General features: G+C 38.5%; 1 protein-coding gene across 3 annotated transcripts in view; it reads left to right on the top strand.

The window, feature by feature from the left end:
- LOC150088232 (citramalyl-CoA lyase, mitochondrial-like) overlaps nt 1-24,636 on the top strand; it is a 244,668-nt gene that overhangs the window by 81,849 nt on the left and 138,183 nt on the right. For 2 of the 3 annotated variants that reach the window (XM_090370647.1, XM_090370648.1), the window contains exon 4: nt 9,336-9,524. The exons of the other annotated variant lie outside the window; for it this stretch is intronic. In XM_090370647.1, the coding sequence (XP_090226773.1) occupies nt 9,336-9,524 (189 nt within the window). The remainder of the gene's footprint in view (nt 1-9,335; nt 9,525-24,636) is intronic. 3 annotated transcript variants of the gene reach the window in all.

Raw genomic sequence — 24,636 nt, 5'->3', positions numbered from 1 at the left:
GCCTAACCTTTACTGTGGCACCATTACAGATCATTTTGTAGCTGTTATAGGCTTCAGTACTTTTAATTGTTCTGTAACTTTTCCATGCTGTCTTTTTCTGCTCAAGTAATCTGGCATCCTCCTTATTCATCCAACTTGGAATTTTCCTCATGTAGTATTTTTTTAATGGTATATAAGCATTCAAGGCATCTGTGATTAATGTTTTAAAGGTATACCTTAATTCAGTTGTATTCACTCTCTGTGGGATATCTATTCTGTTAATAGAGGCCATATAGCATCTTAAGCCGTCGTAATTTCCTTTACTGAAATTATAACCCGTTCCTTTGCCTTTAACCACTGCTACCTCTCTCTTCATCGTTCACTGTAGAATTCTGTGATCGCTTCCTTCTACTGGTTCCTATACTGTCAGCCCTATTATGTTATCTGCTTCATGGGTGATGACCAGGTCTAGAGTATTCTTTTCCCTAGTACTTTCCCCTGGCATGTTGATACAAATAACAATCATTTAGTTAATTTAAAAATTTTGTCTCCCATGTGGAGACAAAATTTTCTTCCCATTTGCTCCAATCAATTACAGGCAAATTAAAATCACCCATAATAAGTCATTGATGCTTACTTGCCCATTCCATTTGCATGTAGAAACTCTAATCATAATCTTCACAATCACCTGGCCTGTAGATTACTTCCACTCTCATTATACCTTTGCTTCCAGCTATCTCACATGAGGCGTCTCCGTAGCCAGGTGGGAAGGAGCAGCTGTGCGTAGCACACGCTTCTTAATTAGACCGTGGTTCGAGCCCGTCACCACCAAATACGGAGGATGCGGAAAGGTCAAGGGAATGACCACCGCATATTCCCGGAGCAATATGGCCTTAGTTGCTAATGCTCCTAAAACCAAACAAACCAAAACAAACTATCTCACACCATACAGATTCTATATTAGCATGCGAAACATCTGAATATGGGAAAGCTTTCATAGCGCTCAGGCTGCTTTTGATAAGAAGCATGACCCCACCACTCCTTCTATCTTCCCTATACTTCCTAAATACATTGTACATACTATACTATAATGAAACTCATCATCCCCTATCTCCAGGTGGCACCCCATTTTCCGTAAGCCCTATTATGTCAGCATTACTTGTCATAACCAGCAGTTCAAATTCACTAGTTTTATTGACAACACTTCTGATATTACTGTATAAACAATTAAGACTTAGTATTCTTGTATAGTTAACTACCCTGACACATCCCTTAAAGTTATTTAAGCTCGCTTCTCTGGCAATAACTATCCTTTTGTTCTGTTGCAGTAACAAACAAGAACTCTTGAGCTATATGCAAGTGTTACTTTGACCAATATTATCAGATAAACGCGTATCTATATTACTCTTGTTCCCCCCCCCCCCCCCCAAACTAACAGTTTCCCTGAACTTTTAAGGTATCCTGAATAATACTGGCAAAAACCTTAGCACCACCTTTGTTTAAATGTACAGGTAGTTCTTGACTTTACTAGTTAATTCGTTCCTAGCTTGCGCTTGTAAAGCGGGAATTAAATCCCATAGACATAATGTTAAAAATAGTGGTTACGTTCTCAACAATGAAATTAATTAGCTAATTAATATATGTTTAAACAATGATTGATTTATCCAAAGAAATTAAAACGTAGCTTGTAAAATCAAGCAAATTATAATAATAAAGAAATTATTTATGACTTACAAATTTTAAAGAATGGTTATTCTTCATCATTGACTAAATGCACACTCGTTGATCACTTATTATTTGATTGGCACTTGTTGGTTTGTTGCACAAGGAGTTGTCTTCTTCAGAAATGCTTCAAGAGGCATTTTTTTCCAAGATAATCTTCTATTTTCTTTATAAATTTCAACAGCACGCATAAGTATTTTTTAACGAAATGCACAAATTGCAACTAACACGATTTGTGCGGAGTAACAAGTTCATGAAGCTTAAAAGGAAAAAAAAGGCACGAAGAAAAGATTCTGAAAATTTATTTGTTTTTTATACGATTGAAGATTTCAGTAAAGGGGAAACACATTTCACCATAATAATGCAAAAAACCACACAATTCCAGCTATTGGTATTTTTGCAAATGCAATAACATCAAGTTTATTACCCGTTTATAATTGCTTGCAGTAACAGAAAAGCCCAATAAACTGGAAAGTCCAAATTATTTTTATTGTTTTATGGTTGTGACCTCCAGAAATGTGCTTTAGAAAAATGTCACAAGGCATTCAAAAATGGTTCTTATAATAGAACATATGATAACGATGAAAGTGTAGTTCATTTTAGCGATTTGAATTGGTAACTAATACAATTTGCACTATAAAAACGACCTTTTATAGAGTTATATAGCAAAAATTTCAACTTCCGAGGTCGTGAAACAAATCGCCAAAAAACAATGTGTTATTGGGTTCACATTATGATATTTTCATGATATGATGGTATCTCTGGAACTGATTAATATTGTAAAGCGGGGTACACTGTATTGTATAGCTATGCACATGGTTTGGAATGCAGTATTTATGAATGTTTAACATTCATTCTTTGCAATTAATGTTCATATTTTTGATTTTGTTGATACTTGATACTTTGAAAAAAAAAAAAAAAAACTTGTAAAGTGAGAACTGCCTATATTCTGTCTCTACAAAACAGATTTCTTCTACCTACAAGTGCGGGCCAAGCTGATAGAAATTTTCCCCCCAAAAGCCTTGCAGAGTCCTTCAAGTCTTGAGTTAATCCAAAAGGTTCTCAGCATATAATCCCTCTATTGTGTCTGGGTAGAATTGCAGATACATAAACATTCTGTCCTAACTTGCGGCATTTCTTCGCCATGATCCTATATTTGTCTAACAAATCATCAGATCATGTATGTCATTAGTCCCCACATGAATAATAATATTCTGTTTACCCCCTTAAAATCTGAGAGTCTGTTGGTGACATCATTAATAGTTGCTCCCAGCAGACATACCCTGGTTCTAATCCACCTATTCTTATTACAAAAAATATTTCCTGTTTCCCTGACAATGGAGTCTCCTAATAGTACTAAGTCATTTTGAACCAGAGTAGTTTGCACCTAGTTATTCTGTTCTGTTAAACAGAATTTAAAAAAAAAAAAAAAAAAATTTATTCCAGAAATAAAAAACAAAAGTTTGGGCATCTTTCAGTGTTACACAACTGAGTTTTCTGCAAACAGGGGTGCAGCTACCACTAGCATTACAAATCCCATATAACCTTTGAGCAAGGCATTTTGTGTATAAAATGGTTGTTGGCAAATCTGAAAGTTTTTTGATGTTTTTCTGTTTTTACAATTTTTAAGTCCTCTTATTTTTGGTCCTGGTTATTATTTTTAATTTGTTAAAAAAGATGGTCACTTCCAATCTCAAGTCTTCAAATCTCGATATTAATCAGTTCATATCTCATACCCTTGTATCATCAATATGTACATACGCGTCTTGTTCTGTTAGGTTCCCTCCAAATAAACTTTTTATATCATTTATGCTAAAATGTGATTTGTAATTTAGAGTATACGACTTGCACAAAATTCTAGTGGCTTTTTACCATTATTGTATATAGGCAGTTCTTGCTTTACAAATTTTCGCTTTACGAGTTCCAAGGTTTACGAGTTTTTTTCCCCAAGTATCAAGTATTAACAAAATCGAAAATATGAACATTAATTGCAAAGAATGAATGTTAAACATTCATAAATACTGCATTCCAAACCACGTGCATAGCTATACAATACAGTGTACCCCGCTTTACAATATTAATCAGTTCCAGAGACACCATCATATCATTAAAATATCGTAATGTCAACCCAATAAGACATTGTTTTTTGGTAATTCGTTTCAAGATCTCGGAAGTTGAAATTTTCGCTGTATAACTAAGCTATTTATCTCTCTAAAATGTCACTTTTAAGGTCACGAGCGTGACCTTACGACCATGTAAAAAGTCGTGAGTGTGGTTTGTAAATTGTATTAGTTACAATTCAAATCATTAAAATGCACTGCACTTTAATCGTTATCATATGTTCCGTTATAAGAATCAATTTTAAGTGCCTTTGTGATATTTTTCTAAAGCACATTTCTGGAGGTCATGACCATAAAACAATAAAAACAATTTGCACTTTCTGGTTTATTGGGCTTTTCTGTTATTGCAAACAATTTTAAATGGGTAGTAAACTCGATCTTCTTGCATTTGTGAAAATACCGATGGCTGGAATTGTGTGATTTTTTTTCATTATTATGGTGAAATGTGTTTCCCCTTGTAGTTTGGCTGAAACAAGAAGAAGAAATGAATCACTTATAAGTTTACCAAGTGGAAATCTGCTGTACACCAATGGAAACAGTGAAAGGAGTGAAGGTGGAGTTGGGTTCCTGGTCTATAAAGATTTTAAAAACAACATTTTGGAATTCAAAAGTACATCACCAAGGGTGTCAAGACTAATACTCAAGATTTCTAAGAGGTACAAGCTAAAGATTATAATGATTTATGCACCAACATCAAGCCATGATGATGAAGAGGTTGAAGAAATGTACACCGAAATTGAGAGTCTTCTAGATGAGCAGAAAACCCACTACACTGTTATTATGGAAGACTTCAATGCTAAGGTTGGAAAAAGACAAAACAGCGCAGAAAGGGGAACTAAAGGAAATTTTGGAATTGGTGAAAGAAATGAAAGAGGTGAAAGACTTGTGGAATTTGCAGAATCTCAAGGACTGTCAGTAATGAACACTTTTTTCAAGAAAAGGGTGAACAGAAAGTGGACATGGAAGAGTCCAAATGGATTAACTACTAATGAAATCAACTTAATCCTCACTAACAGAAGATATATTGTGAATGATGTTACCGTCCTGAATAAGGTAAATGTTGGAAGTGATCACAGAATGGTAAGATGTACACTTGATATAGATGTAGGAAAGGAAAGGAAAAAACTGACTCGAGTAAATAATACAAAGATCTTTGAGATAACAGAAGAGGAGAAAAAGCAGTATGTACTGGAACTTAAGAACAAGTTTGAGCTTCTGCAGACTGCTCAGGACCAAGATATCGATGAGGAATATTACAACTTTCTGAAAGTGATAAAGCCCAAGAAAACTATAGGAAAAAAGAAATCCAAAGAAGAAAAAATTAGTCAAGAAACACTTGTCATGATGAACCGAAGACGACAAATGAAAAGCAAGGAAAACACTGACAGGGAGAAAATTGAGTATACTAAGTTATGCAAAGCCATTAGAAAGAGACTCAGAGAGGACATAAGAAGATTTAACACAAGAAAAGTAGAACAAGCATTAAGGGAAAACAAAGGATTTAAATCAGCAGCCATGAGCAGTAATACAGAAAGACAAATGATACTGAAACTGAAGAATAGCAATGGTGTACTTATAAACAGCAGAGAAGGCATAATTCAAATTGCAGAAGACTACTATAGAGAATTATACAAGGAGCGAGTGAATGATATCAGCAGTGGGGAAGATGGATTGCAAAGTAGCAACACATACGACATACCCGATATTCTTCCTGATGAGGTAGAACATGCATTGAAGAAAATGAAGAATCGGAAAGCCCTGGGGGAAGATGAAGTTACTATAGAGTTGTTAAAATTGGTAGGAAGAGACATAACACAAAAAGTGGCAAGGCTCTTCACAAAGTGCATTAGAAAAGGTGGGAAGCCTAAGCAGTGAAATAATGCAATTAGCATTAGTAGAGGCATTTGATGCAAGAAAGCAAGCTTATGCAGCATCAGCCAAAAAAAAAAAAAATAAAATAAAATAAAATAAATAAAAAAAAAAAACCACTTCCACTTCACCCCTCTGTTCGTTCGAAATACCTGTCCAGCTGAGCCTTAAACTTATTTAGGCTATCAACTTCCACGACAAGGGATGGAAGTCTGTTCCACCAACCAACCACCCGCTGGCTAATTTCCGCAAGTCTATCCTACATCTGTCTTTCCTCAATTTGAATTTATGCCCTCTCAGGTGATTATTCTGAGCAAGAGGGAGAATCCCATCAGCATTGAGCATGCTCAAACCATTCAAGGCTTTATACACCTCTATCAGATCACATCGCTCGTGCCTAGTCTCCAGACACTGTAATTTGCAAAACTTAAGCCTTTCTTCGTAAGAGCACCCCTCTGTTCCATACACTAATCTTGTTGCCCTTCTCTGTACTCGTTCCAGCAGCTCTACATCCTTCTTGAAAATGAGGCCTCCAGGCCTGTATATAGTACTCTATGTGTGGTCTGACCATTGCCTTATACAAGGGAATAATCACCTCCTTATCCCTGCTAGAAAAATTCCTATATATCATTGACAATGCACCATGAGCTACTTTTGCAGCCTGTCTGCACTGCTCAGAAACTTCATATCTGCCTGCACAACCACCTCCAGTTCCTTTTCATTCTCTACCACTGTCAGTGTAGTACCACAGAGTTGATACGTTGCTCTGGGGTTGCTGTTTCCCATATGTAGTACTTTACATTTGTCAATGTTAAACTTAATTTGCCACCTCTCAGCCCATCTGCTCATATCATATCATTAATCATAGTTTTGCTGCATAAGAAAGGAGATAAATCAGAAATTGGAAATTATAGACCAATTAGCTTGTTATCCCACATCTACAAGTTGTTCACAAGTGTCATTACTAACAGATTAGAAAGAATACTTGATGAGAATCAACCGAAAGAGCAAGCCGGCTTTAGGACAGGATTCTCAACAATGGATCACCTTCACGTAATATCACAGCTAATGGAGAAAGCAAATGAATATAAAACACCATTATGTCTGGCATTTGTGGTTTATGAAAAGGCATTTGACTCCATACAGCATAAGGCAATGTTTTGGGCACTGGAAAGACAAGGCATTGATACCCCATATATTATGATTTTGAAGAAAATATATGAGAGTGCTATCTCCTTTATTAGACTAGACAAAGACAGTAGGAAATTTAAAATTGAGAAGGGAGTTCGACAAGGAGACACAATATCTCCGAAGCTGTTTACTGCTGTCCTTGAGGAAGCTTTCAGAAGTCGCAGAAAGGAGTCAATGTGAACAGAGAGTACCTAAACCATTTACGATTTGCAGATGACATTGTGGTCATAAGACACGATCCCAAAAAGTTAGAGGAAAATCTTAATCAGTTATGCACAGCTAGTAAGGATTTTGGACTAAAGATGAATATGGCTGAAACAAAAGTAATGATGAACAAGTATGCCACAGAAAGGGAAATAATGATTGAAGGAGCAGTAATTGAAAAGGTGGAGTCATATACTTATCTGGGACAAGTTATTAGCTGTAATAATGATAAATGGCTGGAAGTCAAGAGAAGAATAAATTTTGGATGGATAGCATTCAGGAAATATAGTCACATACTGAAGAGCAATATCCCAGTTTGTCTGAAACGTAAAATAATGAATCAGTGTATACTCCCCACCATGACTTATGGAAGTGAAACTTGGGCACTCACCAAAAGAATGGAAGAGAGGCTGAGAACTACACAGCGAAGAATGGAACGAATCATATTGGGAATCAGACTGTTAGATAAGAAGAGAAACACATGGATTAGGCAGCAAACTCAAGTAAAGGACATTCTTATCAAAACTAAAGAACTACAATGGTCTTGGGCAGCACACATAGTTCGAAGACATGATGACAGATGGACTAAGAAAATAACAGAATGGTATCCAAGAGGAGCTATAAGAAAACCTGGAAGACAAAGGCAGAGATGGATAGATGAAATTCATGAGTTTGTGGGTAGTAAATGGATGGCCAGTGCTCAAAACAAAAGGAACTGGAAAGTTGCTGTAGAGGCCTTCATCGTGCAGTGGATTGAAAATGGCTGATGATGATGATGATGTGTTTCCCCTTTACTGAAATCTTCAATCATATAAAAAACATAAATAAATTTTCAAAATCTTCTCTTCATTCCTTTGTTTTTAAGCTTCATAAACTTGTTATCTTGTTAACTTGTTACTTGTTCATATCTTTGTTTACTTGTTACTTGTTCATAAACTTGTTAAAAAATGCTTATGCATGCAATTGTGAAATTTATAATTAAAAGACAAGATTATTTTGGAAACAAATGCCTCTTGAAACATTTCTGAAGAAGGCAACTCCTTGTGCAACAAACTAATGAGTGCCAAGCCAATAATGAGTGATCAGCGAGTGTGCATTTAGTAGATGATGATGAAGAATAAACATTCTTTAAGATTTGTAAGTCATAAATAATTTCTCCATTATTATAATTTGCTTGATTTTACAGGCTACGTTTTCATTTCTTTCGATCAATATCATTGTTTAAACATAAACTAATTAGCTAACTAATTTCATTGTTGAGAATGTAACCCCTATTTTTAACCTTATGTCTATGGGAAATAAATTCCTGCTTTACAAGCGCGCACTAGGAATCAAATAACTCTTAAAGTCGAGGACTACATGTATCTGTAGATGTGATTGCCATTCCCTAACCTGCTGTTTAAATTGTCAACCATTACCTTACCCTGTTGTTTAAACTGTTCTTTCTTTGTCATTAGTATTTATTGCTCTTTCTGAGATATTGAAGAACTCTTCTATTTAAATATATTTTTTTAAGATATTTAATTTTTTGCAGCTGCATGCAGTAGTCACAGATGAATGAAATGCATCCTTCAATTTTCCATCATAAATTTTTATCGCATAATTGTACTGGATAGTGCTTCCTAACTGATTAAACTTACTTCCAGATGTTCTGAAGGCTATTAGTATACTTTCCTTACACTGTATCTTACTTTCAGAAGTAATTAATTTATAATTATTGTTTAACTACAGTTTATCTGTATTCATCCACTTGGTTTCTTTGTCTTGCTATTCTGATATCAGCCTGTTTTATATGCCAATTCCACTTTTTTGCTGTTTATGCTCTAACATTTACTATAACCCACCTTGTTGGTTACTCTTTTATGTTCTCAACAAATTTTGTTGTTGTTGCTCTTTTCTGCATTCTTCCCAACAGATCTTCATCTTTCTTAAAATGAGGTTTTACAGATCGCACATATTTTAGATAATTTTTAAGATCTTTAGGATTTGTGTGATAAATTGGCGAGCATATAATTTTACATTATTTGCGATTTGGTTACCAGAAAAGACAGTTGACTGTCATTCGGTGCTTAGCTTATTTTACTAAATTTAAAATAAAAAGTTACAGGCTTACAATGTGAGGCAACCTTCAAATTATCCTGAATTTTATTTAAACAAAATGAATTAACAACACAAAATGAAAACTACTAAAAAAGTTAATGAATTTGCTTGATTTTTTCTTAAATTTAATTTGTAGCTTTTCTTTATTAGGATGAAGCTCGGCAAACAGTTAAAAGAATGTTGGATGAGATAGAATTTGGCAGAACAGAATGTGCTGTACGAGTAAACTCTGTGGAAAGTGGCTTAGCTGAAGCAGATTTTTCTGTTGTTTTACAGGCAGGAAGACTTCCACCTACAATCATGGTACCTAAAGTGAATAGTATCCATCATGTGGAATGGGTAGGTGTGTAGGCATTTTTTTAATTGGCTATACCATTATAGCTCAATGGTGCCTTTATAACACATTTGACGATTAAAAAAAAAAAAAAAAAGACAGACTCTCACATTTTTGTATACTTGTGTCAGTAGAATATATATATATAAATCTTATGAATTTGAAGTACCAGTTAAATCAGTAAATGCCATCATAATAGGCATATCTGAAATAAATGCTGGACTTCACCTTTCTGGAGATAGATGGTACTTATGGGTTGGTAATTGGCCTAATAACAGTATATTTCTGGACTGATTATATGGCTGTTTCTTATGTGTCGGAAACATCACATAAGAGAACAATATTAGTTCCCTTCTGTGAGTAACCACCTCATGGGAACAATGAAGAGGAGCTCTGCCATGTTGGGAATATATTCAGTATTGTGTAGCCAGTGCTATATCTTCTAACAGTTGTGGTAATTTGTTTTTCTGAAATTGCAGACAGACCTGTCCAGTTAGCCGACCCTCAAAAATAAATGGACCAATTAACTGATCATAGAGGATTCCACACCCACATTAACACTCAATCGGCATTGGGTTTCATTTCTGAGAAAACGTGGGAAATGTGTGTGTTAATACCATCTGGGGTGAATTGAGTTTCATCACTGAAGAGGATGTAATGGTGCTAATGCTAATTGGCTGCCCACCATTCAGCCAGTTACAGAGTTCTACCTGTTGGGCAGGATCCCCAGGTTCAAGTTGTTGAGCATACTACATGTGGTATGAATACATGCCTTCTTTATGCAGTATTCCCCATACTCTTGATTAGGAAATGCCAAGATGCATAGATATCCTTCACATACTAGCATGAGGACTATGCTGTATCACTCAGTGATGTTCTCTTGCTCAGCCACATCTTGTTGAACCATATGGTTGTGAATGCTGGGAAGTGAGCCAGTATCTCTCAGTGTTTGGAAAATGCAGCTAATAACTTGTCAATTTGGAATTCTGCAGTTCAGAATTCCAAATGAAGCTGGTATTTGACAACAGCGTTTCCATTTCAGAATCCATAAACATACATCATATTGGCATATTCAGCACTTGTAAATGTAAAAGGCATCATGAGAGTAACAATGGAACATGAAGGAATGGCCTGCACTCAATGCATATTTCATCAGGCTACATTCGATTAAGGTTGTTCAGGTGTATGAGTTATGAGTGTGACTTGCAGCGATGCATTGCTGAGAATCTATGAACATTACATAATTCTGTAATTATTCTGAATAGGACTATTCAGAATATGAATATGAATTTTTTTACTCAGAATTGCAAATCAGCTATTGTGGTGGAAACAATTTGAAAGCAAAAGCTACATATGCTGTGCTGTTTCAACTTTGGTACAGGGGAGACTAAAGGTGGAGGAGAAATTGTTGAAGTTAGATCCATGCCACTGCAGATATAGTTCCTGCTTTCAAACTATTTACACCAATTATAAATTTACTTATATTGTAGTGAACATTTTAGTGTCATTGCTGATAAACTTCTCTTACATGTTGCACATGTAAGAAAAGTCTATCAGCAAAATCCATAAACGTCCACTTACAGGTGTAGCCATCAGTTCAACAAGGCTCTCAAACAAATTTCTCAAGTGTATTCTCAAGAAGCAGTTACTTTTGAAAGGTTAAAAATTGCATTTAATGCTGTCATTGAAACCAACTGGCAAACAGAAGTCTTCAGAGGTTTATTGTGACTTTCAATAGAAATTGGAAGAGGATGGCTTGGCAGCATGAGTTGTTTCAATGTGAAAGCAATTTTTCATTTGAACAGAAAAATCAACTCCGACAGAATTTTTAAAAACTCTGAAAATTTTTAAATTCTATGCACTGGGACCAACTGATGATGTTACCAACAGCAAATTCTAAATGGGAAGGATTCAAGGAATTAATCTTGAAAGCTACTAGGCTTTTCATGCCAACTAAGAAATGCCATTCAAGTTTTAGGCCTAAATAGAAGTCAGATGAACTAATGAGACTCTTTGCAGAGAATAAACATGCATGGGATGCATATAAATGATTAGGCTACACAGAAGCCTATGGTAGATATAAACTAGTTGGTAATCAGGGAGGTTAGGCAGGCAAAGGCAGATTACGAGAAAACTTTGGCAAAGGATGCAAAGGAAAACAGCAAAGACTTCTTTATGTATGTAAACTCTAGGAGGAAATGCTTGAATCAGATTGGTCCACTTGTTATCCATTGTTCTACTGTTGATGATCCTGCTCAGGTTGCTGCCAAACTGAATGAGCATTTTGCATCTTCATTCACACACAAGGACTTCTTTAAAGAATTGAAGGCCAGATGTTTATAAAACTCTAATAGAGAGCTAAATGACTTTGTAATAACTGAGAGAAAGGTGGAGGAGAAATTGTTGAAGTTAAACATGAAAAAGGCACCTGGGGTGGGTGGGATCTATTCATTATATTAAGGGATGCAGCAAAGGAAGTAAGCAAACCCTTGGCCATAATTATGAGAGCATCCTTGGATTCAGGAGAGGTCTCCATGGACTGGAGAACTGCAAATGTATCCCCAATTCACAAAGGAGGATTAAAGGGTGTTGAGTAATTACAGAACTGTTATTTTCTGGGAAAAGTAATGGAGTCACTGTAATGGATCATTTAGATGAGATTGAAGTAATAATTCAGACACAGCATGGGTTTGTTAAGGGGAAGTCTTTTCTGATTGGATACTATGATGTGGTCACAAAGGAATTGGATACAAAAATTATTTTTGATATATACTTGGATTTCAGGAAAGCTTTTGATACCGTTGCACATGGAAGACAACTGTACAAATTGGAGCAATATGGCATTATGGAAAAGTTGCTACAATGGATTAAAGGATGGTTGAGGGGGAGAAGACAGAGAGTGGTAATCAATGGACACTGCTCATTGTGGACTAATGTTATTAGTGGAGTCCCTCAGGGTTCAGGGTCGACCGGGCTAGCCGAGTGGGTAAAAGTACCTGCCCGGCAACCCAAAGGTCGCGGGTTCGATTCCCGCCTCGGGCTTGGATCAAAGTACTGCAAAAACCTTGGGAGGTGCAATATGGCCACAGAAGCCGATGCGCCAACAACTACCAAATCAAAAAAAAAAAAAAAAATCAGGGTTCAGTGTTGGGTCCATTGTTGTTTTCTATCTTTATCAATGACGTTGATGAAGATATATGTCCAAGTTTGCAGATGATACAAAGGTTGGCAGGGTTTTTAATGAGAGTAACGACTGTATGTGGCTGCAACAGTCTAGGAAAGTTGGGCAGATGGGCTGAGAAATGGCAACTGAAATTTAACATTGACAAATGTATTTTAAAGACGAAATGCCCAGGGAATAATAGCATATGGGTTTAAATAGCTATATAATATCGGTGTAGATACACCATAGTTTACCCATAAATTAAACTACTGTACATAGTGTAAAGGCATCATTTTTAATTGTATCTCATATTGTGGCTACCTTCACAACGAGATACCAGGTATTGCACTACTTCAAATGAGTAACGCTTCTCTTGTAAAGAAGACTACTGTTATTTATCCTCAGTGGTTACCACCACCCAGTCAGTGCTGTTTCAAAGCCATTGGCCTATCATCTGTGGGTATCCTGATAATGCAAACATGCCATCACAATTGAGAAATGGTACCACAATATGAGAGCTGCCACCCACCGATGATAGGCCAACAGCTTTGAAACAATGACTGGGTGGTGGTATCCACTGAGAATAAATAACAGTAGTCTTCTCTACTAGAGAAGCATTACTCAAAGTAGTGCAATACCTGGTATCTTGTTCGGCTAGTAGTAATGGTGGGAAATTTTTTGAACTTGAATTCCCCAACTATAATAAATGCAAATTTTAATTTCTGTGATTTTTTTAAAACTGTTTATGTATTCAACGTCTGACATCTAGCAACCTCTGGACCTTGAGATTTTTGAAACTGGAGGTTTTTACAAAAAATCTAACCAATCATGTAATGTCAGAATTATTCAAGTACAGATAAAGGGAAAACTAATATTTAATAATTTAATATTTAAAGGGAGAATGCATCAACAGTATTGCTGTCTACTTTTTAATTTTTGTGTTATTCAAAACTATAACTGTACTACTCACTTTCTCTCTTATTCATCTGGCTTGAGTTGTGGGGATGATCCAGACTTCAAGATTTCACTCTTCCCTCTGTTAAGTAGCCTGCCTGATAAATATTCTTATTCATTTTCATGCATATGCATTTTTTTTGTTTTAGTTAAGAAATATTTCTAGTAAGGTTATAACTAATTTAAAACTCTAAGAATACAAAGGTATAGTATAATACATAATACAGGAAATCCCCGACTTACGTAAATTGACTTTACGTAAGTTTTTTGCTGGCCGGTGCAAATATAAAAAAATTGTGGAAATGTATTTTACATCCCATAGGATTAATTGGAGGTATTGTGAAAATATCGTAATGTGAACCCAATAACATATTTTGTTTTTTTGGTAATTCGTTCCAAGACCTTGGAAGTTGAAATTTTTGTTATACCACTAAGCTATTTATCTCTCTAAAAGGTCATATTTATAATCAAAATTGCACTAAACTTTCATCGTAATCATATGTTTGGTTATAAGAAAATTTTGAATGCCTTTGTGATATTTTTCTAAAGCACATTTCTAGAGGTCATGACCATAAAACAATTTGCAATTTCCAGTTTATTGGGCTTTTCTGTTAGTGCAATCTATTATAAATGGGTAGTAAACTTGATCTCTTATTGCATTTGTGATAATACCGTGTGGGTTTTTATGTTATTATGGTGAAATCTTCACTCAAAGAAAAAACAAATAAATATTCAGAATCTTCTCTTCATTCCTATTTACTTATTATAATGATGAAGGGAAAGTGACCAAAGAAAGTGCAAGTGATAACAGTGCTAGGAAACAAAACAAAATTGATTTAGAAATGAAGATGAAAATGATTAAGTACTAAGCAGGACAAAGTTAGCAGAGGCATACAATGCAAGAAAGCAAGCTTATGCGGCATCAGCCAAAAAAAATGCTCCGATTTCACCCCTCCGTTCATTTCCAAATACATGTCCAGCTCAGCCTTAAATTTATTTAGGCTATCAACTTCTACAACAAAAGATGGCAGTCTGTTCCACCACTCAACTACCCACTGGCTAAAGGCAAACTTCTGCACATCTATCCTACAACTGCCTTTCCTCAATTTGAATTTATGCCCTCTCAGTTGATTATTCTGAGCAAGAGGAAGAATCTCTTCAGCATTGAGCATGCTCAAACCATTCAAGGCTTTATACACCTCAGTCAGATCACCTCGCAGGTGCCTAGTCTCCAAGCACTGTAATCGGCAAAACTTAAGCCTTTCTTTGTTAGAGCAACCCAATTCACTAATGTTGTTGCTCTTCTCTGTACTCGTTGCAAACAGCTCTACATCCTTCTTAAAATGAGACTTCCAGACCTGTATATAGTACTGAAGGTGTTACCTGACCATTGCCTTATACAAGGGGATAATCCCCTCCTTAACCCTGCTAGTAAAATTCCTATATATCGTTGACAAGACAGCATTAGCTACTCTTGCAGACCGTCTGCACTGCTCAGAAAACTTCATTATTCATTCTCTACCACTGTCAGTGTGGTACGATTGCAGTAGGTTTTTCACTGTGCGGTCGCATGTTTTCAGGCTCCTGTTCAATGAATAGTTTAAAGGATTATGCTCAACATCTTGTCGAGTTTCTGATATCCAGCGAATCAGTTTCTGGTGTGCTTTTTCCTGAGGCAAGTTGTACCACTAAATGATCAGGTAAACAACTTTATTCTCAATTTAAAAACTTGAATACATATCTTATTTAGTTCAGCCAAGCATTATAGCCAGCGGAATGCTTTCCAACACAAGGTCACGTTGACCAGCATTTTAGAGATCACCTAAATTAGGTCAACCGGCAGGTGGTCTGTATACTTTGTCTCACTGCAGCGGACATCGGTTACCCGCTGGGGCACTTAAAGAAGGGAAAGTCGTGCTAACGCTAAATATAACTGAACACAAACACTCCTCACATAGTAGGAAGTGCTTTTATTGCCTAGCAGTTGAACACTTTAAAAATAAGGAACTTGAGAAACTAAATTGAATTTGCAGTAATTTTTCTAATAAATAAAAAAAAATAATAATAATAATAAATAAACAAAAATTATAAAAATTGCAGAAGCCTTCCGCCCCAACTATAGTGCTACCTTAAACATTTGTTCTTTGCCAATTCTCCCTCCTTTTAAATAATCATTATCATGCCTGGTTGCGCAAGCCAACAAACTTGTGATTGCTGCGGCAAAAATATTAAAGTCTTTTTGATCTGTAATGGCCCCTGCAAAAGAACCCTAGGGGAGTGCTGTTCTGGAAGATCTACGATTCCAAAGATAAGTTCCACGGCTCGATCTAGATACTACTGCAGCCAATGCAAAAGCAGCATTTCAAGTGCTGGAAAAAACAACGCAGAGAGAGACAACACTACAACTGACCAAATATCTCCCACTCCTGCAGACTTATCTGTCGAGGAGCTACAATTAGGTGAAATCTACTGCCCAGAAAAGGGAAAGAGAAGCAGTTGTGAACCCAATGATTCACAACAATTGATTCACTCGCCCCCGGACGTGATTGAAGAGACCAGTAAAGAGGTGAACAAAGATACACATAAAGAAACAAACGAAGTGCCAGAACCAGCTGCAAACCCGAACCCCACTCTACCCCCTCTAACTGAAACCCCAGTTGACCAAATTATGGTTATCAGAGGGACGATTGAGGAGTATGTGGGAAAATCACCGAAAATTACTGCTGCTATCTGCACTGACCTCATTACCATATTCAGCAAGATGGAGACGGTGATTTTAAACCTTTACGTCGAATACGAAAAACTGCAAGCGAAATGGGAGGGTCGCCCTCAGAAAGGGGGAAAACAAATGCAACAATGCCCCCCTACTTTTGTGGAGGCGTTGCGGAATGGCACTAAAGTAGCATCCCATAAACCAGATGGACCCCAAACCAAAACACTAACAAGAAAGACAGAATCACATATAATCCTGATTAAGCCGACAGAAGACGCACAGCTTGACACAAGTGACGCTGTTAAGGAGACCTTAACCAAAAATCTAAAAGACCAAATGAAGACAATCCAGATCAAAAGTATGCGGAAGACTAGACACCCAGGTGTGGTAATTGAAACCAACTCCAGAGAAGAGGCACAAACAATTTTAAGTAATGAAAACATGACCAAGTACGGTTTAAAGGCAGAGGCTCCCAAGAAAAATGGACCCTCAATTGTCTTATTTGACATACAGCAAGGTGTAACCCCAGAAGAACTCAAAGAGGAAATTTACCACAAAAATCTAAGTCTGCACCTACCTGAGGACAATGTGGAAGAAGACGTTAGCCCAAAATACAGTACTAAATCTAAAACATATTCAAATGTCAATTGGGTAATCCAGCTCTCCATGCGAGCATGGCAAATCTTAGAAACACAGAGTCGCATTTTCATAGGCTGGGGAAGCCATAGGTTTAAGGAGCATATTTCAGTTACGAAATGTTACAAGTGCCTTCGCTTTGGCCACACATCACACACATGCAACCAGCGTGATTCAACATGTGGCCACTGTGCCCAGAAAGGGCACAAGTACAGAGACTGCCCAGCAAAAGACCTGTGCAAACTGCAAAGCAGTGAAAGCTCCTCATCAACACTCAATCAGGGATGGAAACTCTATGGTATACCTGAAAGCCAAAAGCCAATACCAAATGAGAATCAACTATGGATAGAGGCCCCTCTACAAACTGCCACCATGAAATAAAAATAGTTCAACTAAACGCACAAAGAGCGAGGCTGGTAGCTGACCAACTAAAAGTGAAAATAGAAGAAAACCAAATTGATGTGGCCTTATTACAGGAACCGTATGTTCGCTCAGGTGTGGTCACAGGTTACCCTGCATCCTATAAAATGGTCTACTGTAAAACCGAAACCCCATGGGTAGCAATAATCATCAGAAACCCAGAAATCAGCACAACAAAGATAACACCACTCTGCACTGCAAACAGTGCCTGTGCACAAATCATAACTCAGTTAGGATCTTTGTTCCTGTTAACAATATATACTCACCCTGGTGAAGACATCACCCCTGCGATCTCAACCATTCAGACGGCTCTTGAGACTCTCCCGGGGGGACAACTACTAATAGCCATGGATGCAAACTGCAGATCTCTGCTCTGGCACAGTCGCACCCCTGACAGATCTGCACAAAGAAATGGTGCAAAACTAGAAGAATTCTTCCTAGCCACAGACCTCCAAGTAATAAACCGACCAGATCAACTTCCAACTTACAGCAGCCCCCTTTGGGAGAGCACCATAGATGTTACAGCAGCCACCCCAGACATTGCCAACAAACTAGCCAAATGGACTGTACAAGAAGCCTGGACCACGTCGGAGCACAGAGCGATATCATTTTCTCTGGTTCGCTCTGTGGAACAGACCCCTCCGATCCCACGAGATGTGATACGGTAAAATTCAAAAAAGGCAGACTGGCAACGTTTTTGGACTGAGCTAACAAGAAGACTCCCTGAAGACACTCCACTCCCTGAAGCACTCCCTTCAGACGATTGCACACAGATTATTACCACTGCCATAAGATCTGCATGTGATCTCTCCATCCCACGCAGAAGGCCCTACCGGTATGCAGTTCCCTGGTGGAATCCCCAACTACAGGATCTCAGAAGAAGAGTCCACCATGCAAGAAAAATGTTCCAGCAGGCTCGATCAAGGCTACCTCCCCATGAGGTAGATGCCGCCAGAGAGGCTTACCGCATTGTCAGAAATGAATACACAAAGCTAATTCGTAAAAGTAAAAAGCAAACGGGGCAAACCCTGGTATCCACTTCTGGGAATAAGGACCCCTGGGGCATCGTTTTCAAGATCGTAACAAACAAGCTGCCGCGAGGAGAGGTACTCGATACGACACTAAAGATGGATGGCTCCTCTACTTACACCTGGAAGGATAGCATTAACAATATTCTAGACACCATTTATCCCATTGAAGCTGCAGCTATGACTCAACAACAACAAGAAATAGTAGATGAAAATCACAACTATCATCCTGCCTCTGTGGAATCCCCCTTCACTAACATTGAGATGGACTTGGCAATAAACAAAATGAAAGTAGGAAAAACACCTGGTGCTGATCTGCTGGAAGTGGATGTGGTTAAAAAATTTGCAGAATACTATCCTGTTACTCTCCTAAGCCTTCTAAATAGGTGCCTGACAGAAGGCATCCTTCCAGCATCCTGGAAAATGGCAACCCTGAAATTTATATTGAAAAATCCCGACAAGCCACCACAAATTCCAACCTCCTACCGCCCGATTGCCTTGCTCTCTGTAATGGCCAAGTTACAAGAATGCATGCTCCTATTTCGCTTAACCGCCAGATATGAAGAACAAAAGCTTCCAAGTGACAAGCAATTTGGATTCAAAGCAGGTAGCAGCACAGAAGATGCCATTAACAGATTAATCACTCAAGCAACTCACACAGCCTTTAAGTACTCTCTTGCAATCATGATAGACTTCGCTGGGACCTATGGTGGCCCAGTGTTCTTCGGAGGCTTCGGCAATCAAATGTTTCCAACAACCTATGGATCGACTATGGTGGCCCAGTGTTCTTCGGAGGCTTCGGCAATCAAATGTTTCCAACAACCTATGCAACAGTTTAAGGTCATATTTAACTGGTAGAAAAGTCCAAGTTACCAACAGATTCCAGACAGTGACTAGCTACATCGATCGAGGCTGTCCGCAGGGCTCTGTGCTTGGCCCTTTCCTCTGGTCTATTGTCCTGGATGAGTTCGTGGGCATGGACCTGGGAGGTGTTAAGTCCTTGGCCTTCGCGGATGATCTTGTCCTTTTGGTATGTGCTAACACCAGGATGAACCTGGTGAAAATGGCAAATGGAGCACTGGTAAAACTTCAGAACTGGGCAGCTCTGCACAACCTTACCATTTCAGGAGAGAAAACAAAGTCCATACTCCTTAAAGGCAGGCTACAAATCACAAGACCACCTACAATAAAATTAAACTGTATGCCCATATGGCTGCACACTGAAGTCAAGCTCCTAGGTATCTTCTTAGACTCGGGGCTTACCTTCCACCACCACCTAACGTATCTAGCCAACAAAATTCAAAGGTACAGTGCTATGATAAGGCGGGTCAGCAGGGCAGACTGGGGGCTGAAGCACAAAGCTCTTACTCTGATATACCAAGCGGCATACATGCCAATTGTGTGTTATGGTGCCTCCATCTGGTACCGAAAAGCCATCCTAGCAAGAAATAAATGTAAGCTGGATTCAATCCTGAGATTCATGCTTCTTTCAATTTGCAGGGCGTGACGCACTGTCAGCACCCCTGTTCTGCAGGTATTAACTGGATGTCAGTGACTGTACTTAGAAGTAGTTAAGAGAGGGCTTTTTTATCACTTAAGGAAGGAAGTTTCAACCCAACTGCTAAATTTTCAACTTGACACCACAAACGGCACCAGGCAGGAAAGACAACGGATAACCCAACATCTACAAGAGGTATGGCAACATGACTGGGACACTACAACAAAAGGGGCCATCACAAAACGATTCCTTCCATCCATAAGTTCAACTCACCCAGAACCTCCACCCTGGTTTTCGCCTGGCCTCCATGTGACCTTTATCATCACCGGCCATGGATCCTTCCAACAAAAACTGACCGCCATGGGAATTGAGAATGATCCACGTTGCCACTGCGCAAAGAGGAGTCCTGGGGGCACCTCATGTATGAGTGCCCCAGCTATGACAACATTAGGCTTAAATTCCTCACCACAATACAGAGAAACCCTTGCAATCAAGAATCCACTCTGCTACACGAGGAAGATACCTATAAGGCATTAACCACCTACGCGCAAGAAACATTTGCACTTAGGCGAGCTAAGATTGCAGAACTCAGAGCCCAAGAACTAAACCGGACCAGCATGGGATAACTCTCCATTCCCCCCGGAAAAATGCAGACATAATCATGCAAACCCTAATAGGGTAGGATCTATTGCAGGCACCATCCAAGGTGCGGGATTTAAAAGTCATCGCAAACCCGAAATGGGTAGGATATACTGTTGGCACCGATCTAGGTGCGGGATTGCTGGCACTGACCTCAGTGCGGGATCTACAGGCACTATGCCATTGGCAGTTACACAGGGGCACCTGTCCCCTGTGACTTTTAAACCCACACTCTTTCCTATACTTCGCCTAAATTAGGGTGGATTTAATCTCCCCTGTCAAACCACCCAAATTCATTCCCCCTCAAATCCTCTCTCTTCTATGCCCCCCTCTCTCTCTCTCTCTCTCTCTCTCTCTCTCTCTTTTTTCTCTTTTTTTATTTTTTTAATCTATTTACTTTTTTACTTATTATTTTTTTTATTTATTTTTTTTATTATTATTTTTAATTTATTACTTTTTACTTATTTTATTTATTTATTTTTATTATTATCTTTTTTTTTAATCTGTTACTTTATTTTTATTTTATTTTTTTTATTTTAATTTTATTTTATTTCATTTTTACTTTTTTATTTTATATATTTATTTATTTTTATATTTTTTTTTGGTCTCCGTCAGGAAGCTCAGGCAACCCTGGCGGAGGACAGCCAGAGTATAATGGGCAGCCTGGCTCACCTCCCAGTGGTGGTGGCGGGCAACGTGGGGTTCCTTTAGGGGCCTTGCAGCTAAGCAGCCAGAGACAGAACAACAGACCACAGCACCACTCTGTCATAAACCAGACACCACACTTTTTCTGGCTTTTACAGAGATTCTGTAAATTCTTCACAAAGTACCATGGTGCAAATGTGGGAAACCACCGGTGGCGTCTTCCACAAAACACAATGCCACTATGTCAGTGTGGTACGACACAGTTGATACATTACTCTGGGATTACTGCTTCCCATATGTAGTACTTTACATTTGTCAATGTTAAACTTCATTTCCTGCCTCTCAGCCCATCTGCTCAACTTTTCCAGATCCTGTTGCAGCAGTGTGCTGTCATTAGTGTCATTAACAGCCCTGCCACCCTTCGTATCGTCTGCAGACTTGGACATTAAGCCTGATATACCATCATCAATATCATTTATAAATACAGAAAACAACAATGGACCCAACACTGAACCCTGAGGGACTCCACTAATAACATTAGTCCACGAAGAGCAGTGTCCGTTGATTACCACTCTATCTTCTCCCACTCAACCATCCCTTTATCCATAGCAGCAATTAGCATTAGCATTAGTAGAGGTATTTGATGCAAGAAAGCAAGCTTATGCAGCATCAGCCAAAAAAAAAAAAAAAAAAAAAAAAACCCACTTCCACTTCACCCCTCTGTTCATTCGAAATACCTGTTCAGCTGAGCCTTAAACTTATTTAGGCTATCAACTTCCACAACAAGGGATGGAAGTCTGTTCCACCAACTAACCACCCGCTGGCTAAAGGCAAATTTCCTCACGTCTATCCTACATCCGTCTTTCCTCAATTTGAATTTATGCCCTCTCAGGTGATTATTCTGAGCAAGAGGAAGAATCCCATCAGCATTGAGCATGCTCAAACCATTCAAGGCTTTATACACCTCTATCAGATCACCTCGCTGGTGCCTAGTCTCCAGACACTGTAATTTACAAACTTAAGCCTTTCTTCGTAAGAGCACCCCTTTGTTCATTCACTAATCTTGTTGCCCTTCTCTGTACTCATTCCAGCATCTCTACATCCTTCTTGAAATGAGACCTCCAGACCTGTATACAGTACTCTAGGTGTGGCCTGACCATTGCCTTATACAAGGGAATAATCACCTCCTTATCCCTGCTAGAAAAATTCCTATATATCATCGACAATACACCATGCGCTACTCTTGCAGCTGGTCTGCACTGCTCAGAAAACTTCATATCTGCCTGCACAACCACCCCCAGGTCCCTTTCATTCTCTACCACTGTCAGTGTAGTACCACAGAGTTGATACGTTGCTCTGGGGTTGCTGTTTCCCCATATGTAGTACTTTACATTTGTCAATGTTAAACTTTATTTGCCACCTCTCAGCCCATCTGCTCAACCTTTCCAGATCCTGTTGCAGTAGCATAGTGTCAGTAGTGTCCTTGACAACCCTGCCAACCTTTGTATCATCTGCAAACTTGGACATTAAGCTTGATATACCATCATCAATGTCATTTATAAATACAGAAAACAATAATGGATCCAATACTGAACCCTGAGGTACTCCACTAATAACATTAGTCCACAATGAGCAGTTTCCTTTGATTACCACTCTCTGTCTTCTCCCCCTCAACCACCCCTTTATCCATAGCAGCAGTTTGCCTCCAATGCCACACTGCTCCAATTTGTGCAGCAGTCCTCCATGTGCAACAGTATCAAAAGCCTTTCTAAGATCCAAGTATATAATATCAAAATTATTCCCTGCATCCAGTTCTTTTGTGACTGCATCATGGTATCCAATGAAATTGGTCAGGCAAGCCTTCTCCTTAACAAAACCATACTGTGTCTGAGCTTTAACTGAAGTCTTGTCTAGATGATCCTGCAGTGCTTCTTTAACCAGTGCCTCCATTAATTTTCCGGGAACAGAAGTTAAACTAATAGGTCTATAATTACTTGTGTCGCCTTTTGATCCTCCTTTGTGAATTGGGGTCACATTTGCACATCTCCAGTCCATGGGTACGTCCCCTGAGTCCAAGGAACTCTCATAATTATGGCTAAGGGTTTGCTTACTTCCTTTGCTGCCTCCTTTAACATAACTGAATAGATCCCATCCACCCCAGGTGCCTTTCATATGTTTATCTTCAACAATTTTTCCTCCACTTTCGTCTCAGTTATTACAAAATCATCTAGCTCACTGCCAGAGTTTAGTTCACCTCTGGCATTCCCCTACCTGAATAACTCCTCATGTGTGAATGTAGATGCAAAATACTCATTTAGTTTGTTAGCCACCTGAGCAGGATCCTCAACTGTTGAACCAACAATATCCAGTGGACCAATCTGATTCATCCCCTTCCTTCTACAGTTCACATAGGTAAAGAACTCTTTGCTGTTTTTCTTTGCATCTTTTGTCAAAGATTTCTCATAATCTGCCTTTGCCTGCCTAACTTCCTTTGTGGCTTCGTTACAACCAGCTTATATCTATCATAGTCTTCCATGTCACTCATTAATTTATATGTATCCCATGCATTTTTCTTCTCTGCCACATGTCTCATTAGTTCATCTGACATCCATTTAGGGCTAAACCATGAACAATATTTCTTAGTTGGTATGAAAAACCTAGTAGCTTCCAAGATTAATTGGCGCCTCCGTAGCCAGGTGGGAAGGAGCAGCAGTGCGTAGCACGTGCTTCTTGATTAGACCGGGGTTCGAGCCTGTCACCACCAAATACGGAGGATACGGAAACGTCAGGGAATGACCACCGCATATCCCGGAGCAATATGGCCTTAGTTGCTAATGCTCCTAAAAACCAAATAACAAACAACAACAAACCAAGATTAATTCTTTGAATGCTTCCCATTTTGAATTTGCTGTTGGTAACATCATCAGTTGGTCCCACCATATAGAATTTAAATACTGTCTCAGACCTCTGTAGTCCCCTTTACGAAAGCAGAAACACTTCCCTTTATCCCTAATGGTAGTTACCTCTTTGAGTATCTCCCACTTGAGCTCACTGTGATCACTGCCACCTAGTGGTTCCTTTATCTGCTGATTCTTAAGTCATAAAGAATCACTACTGATAATCAGATCAAGAGTATTACTCCCTCTAGTTGCCTCCCGAACATGCTGATGTGGAAAACAATCATCCAATAAATTCACAAAAGCTTTGTTAGCGTGTGAGTGACCAACCCACAAATTCCAGTCAATATCCGGGAAATTAAAATCCCCCATTATAAGACTCTCTGATTTACTGGTTCACTCTATTTCCCTGTACAGTTTTTTACTATACTCATCACAGTCATTAGGCCTGTAATGACTCTGATGAGTCATTACACACTCCTACCCTCAATTTTGATTTCCCACTGGTTATGTCACACCAAACC

This window comes from Mastigoproctus giganteus, chromosome 3 (genome assembly GCF_048544385.1).
Source record: "Mastigoproctus giganteus isolate SK-2022 chromosome 3, ASM4854438v1, whole genome shotgun sequence".
Classification (NCBI taxonomy): domain Eukaryota; kingdom Metazoa; phylum Arthropoda; class Arachnida; order Uropygi; family Thelyphonidae; genus Mastigoproctus; species Mastigoproctus giganteus.
The sequence above is the reverse complement of the archived record's forward strand: the minus strand, read 5'-3'. Positions and strand labels throughout refer to the sequence as shown.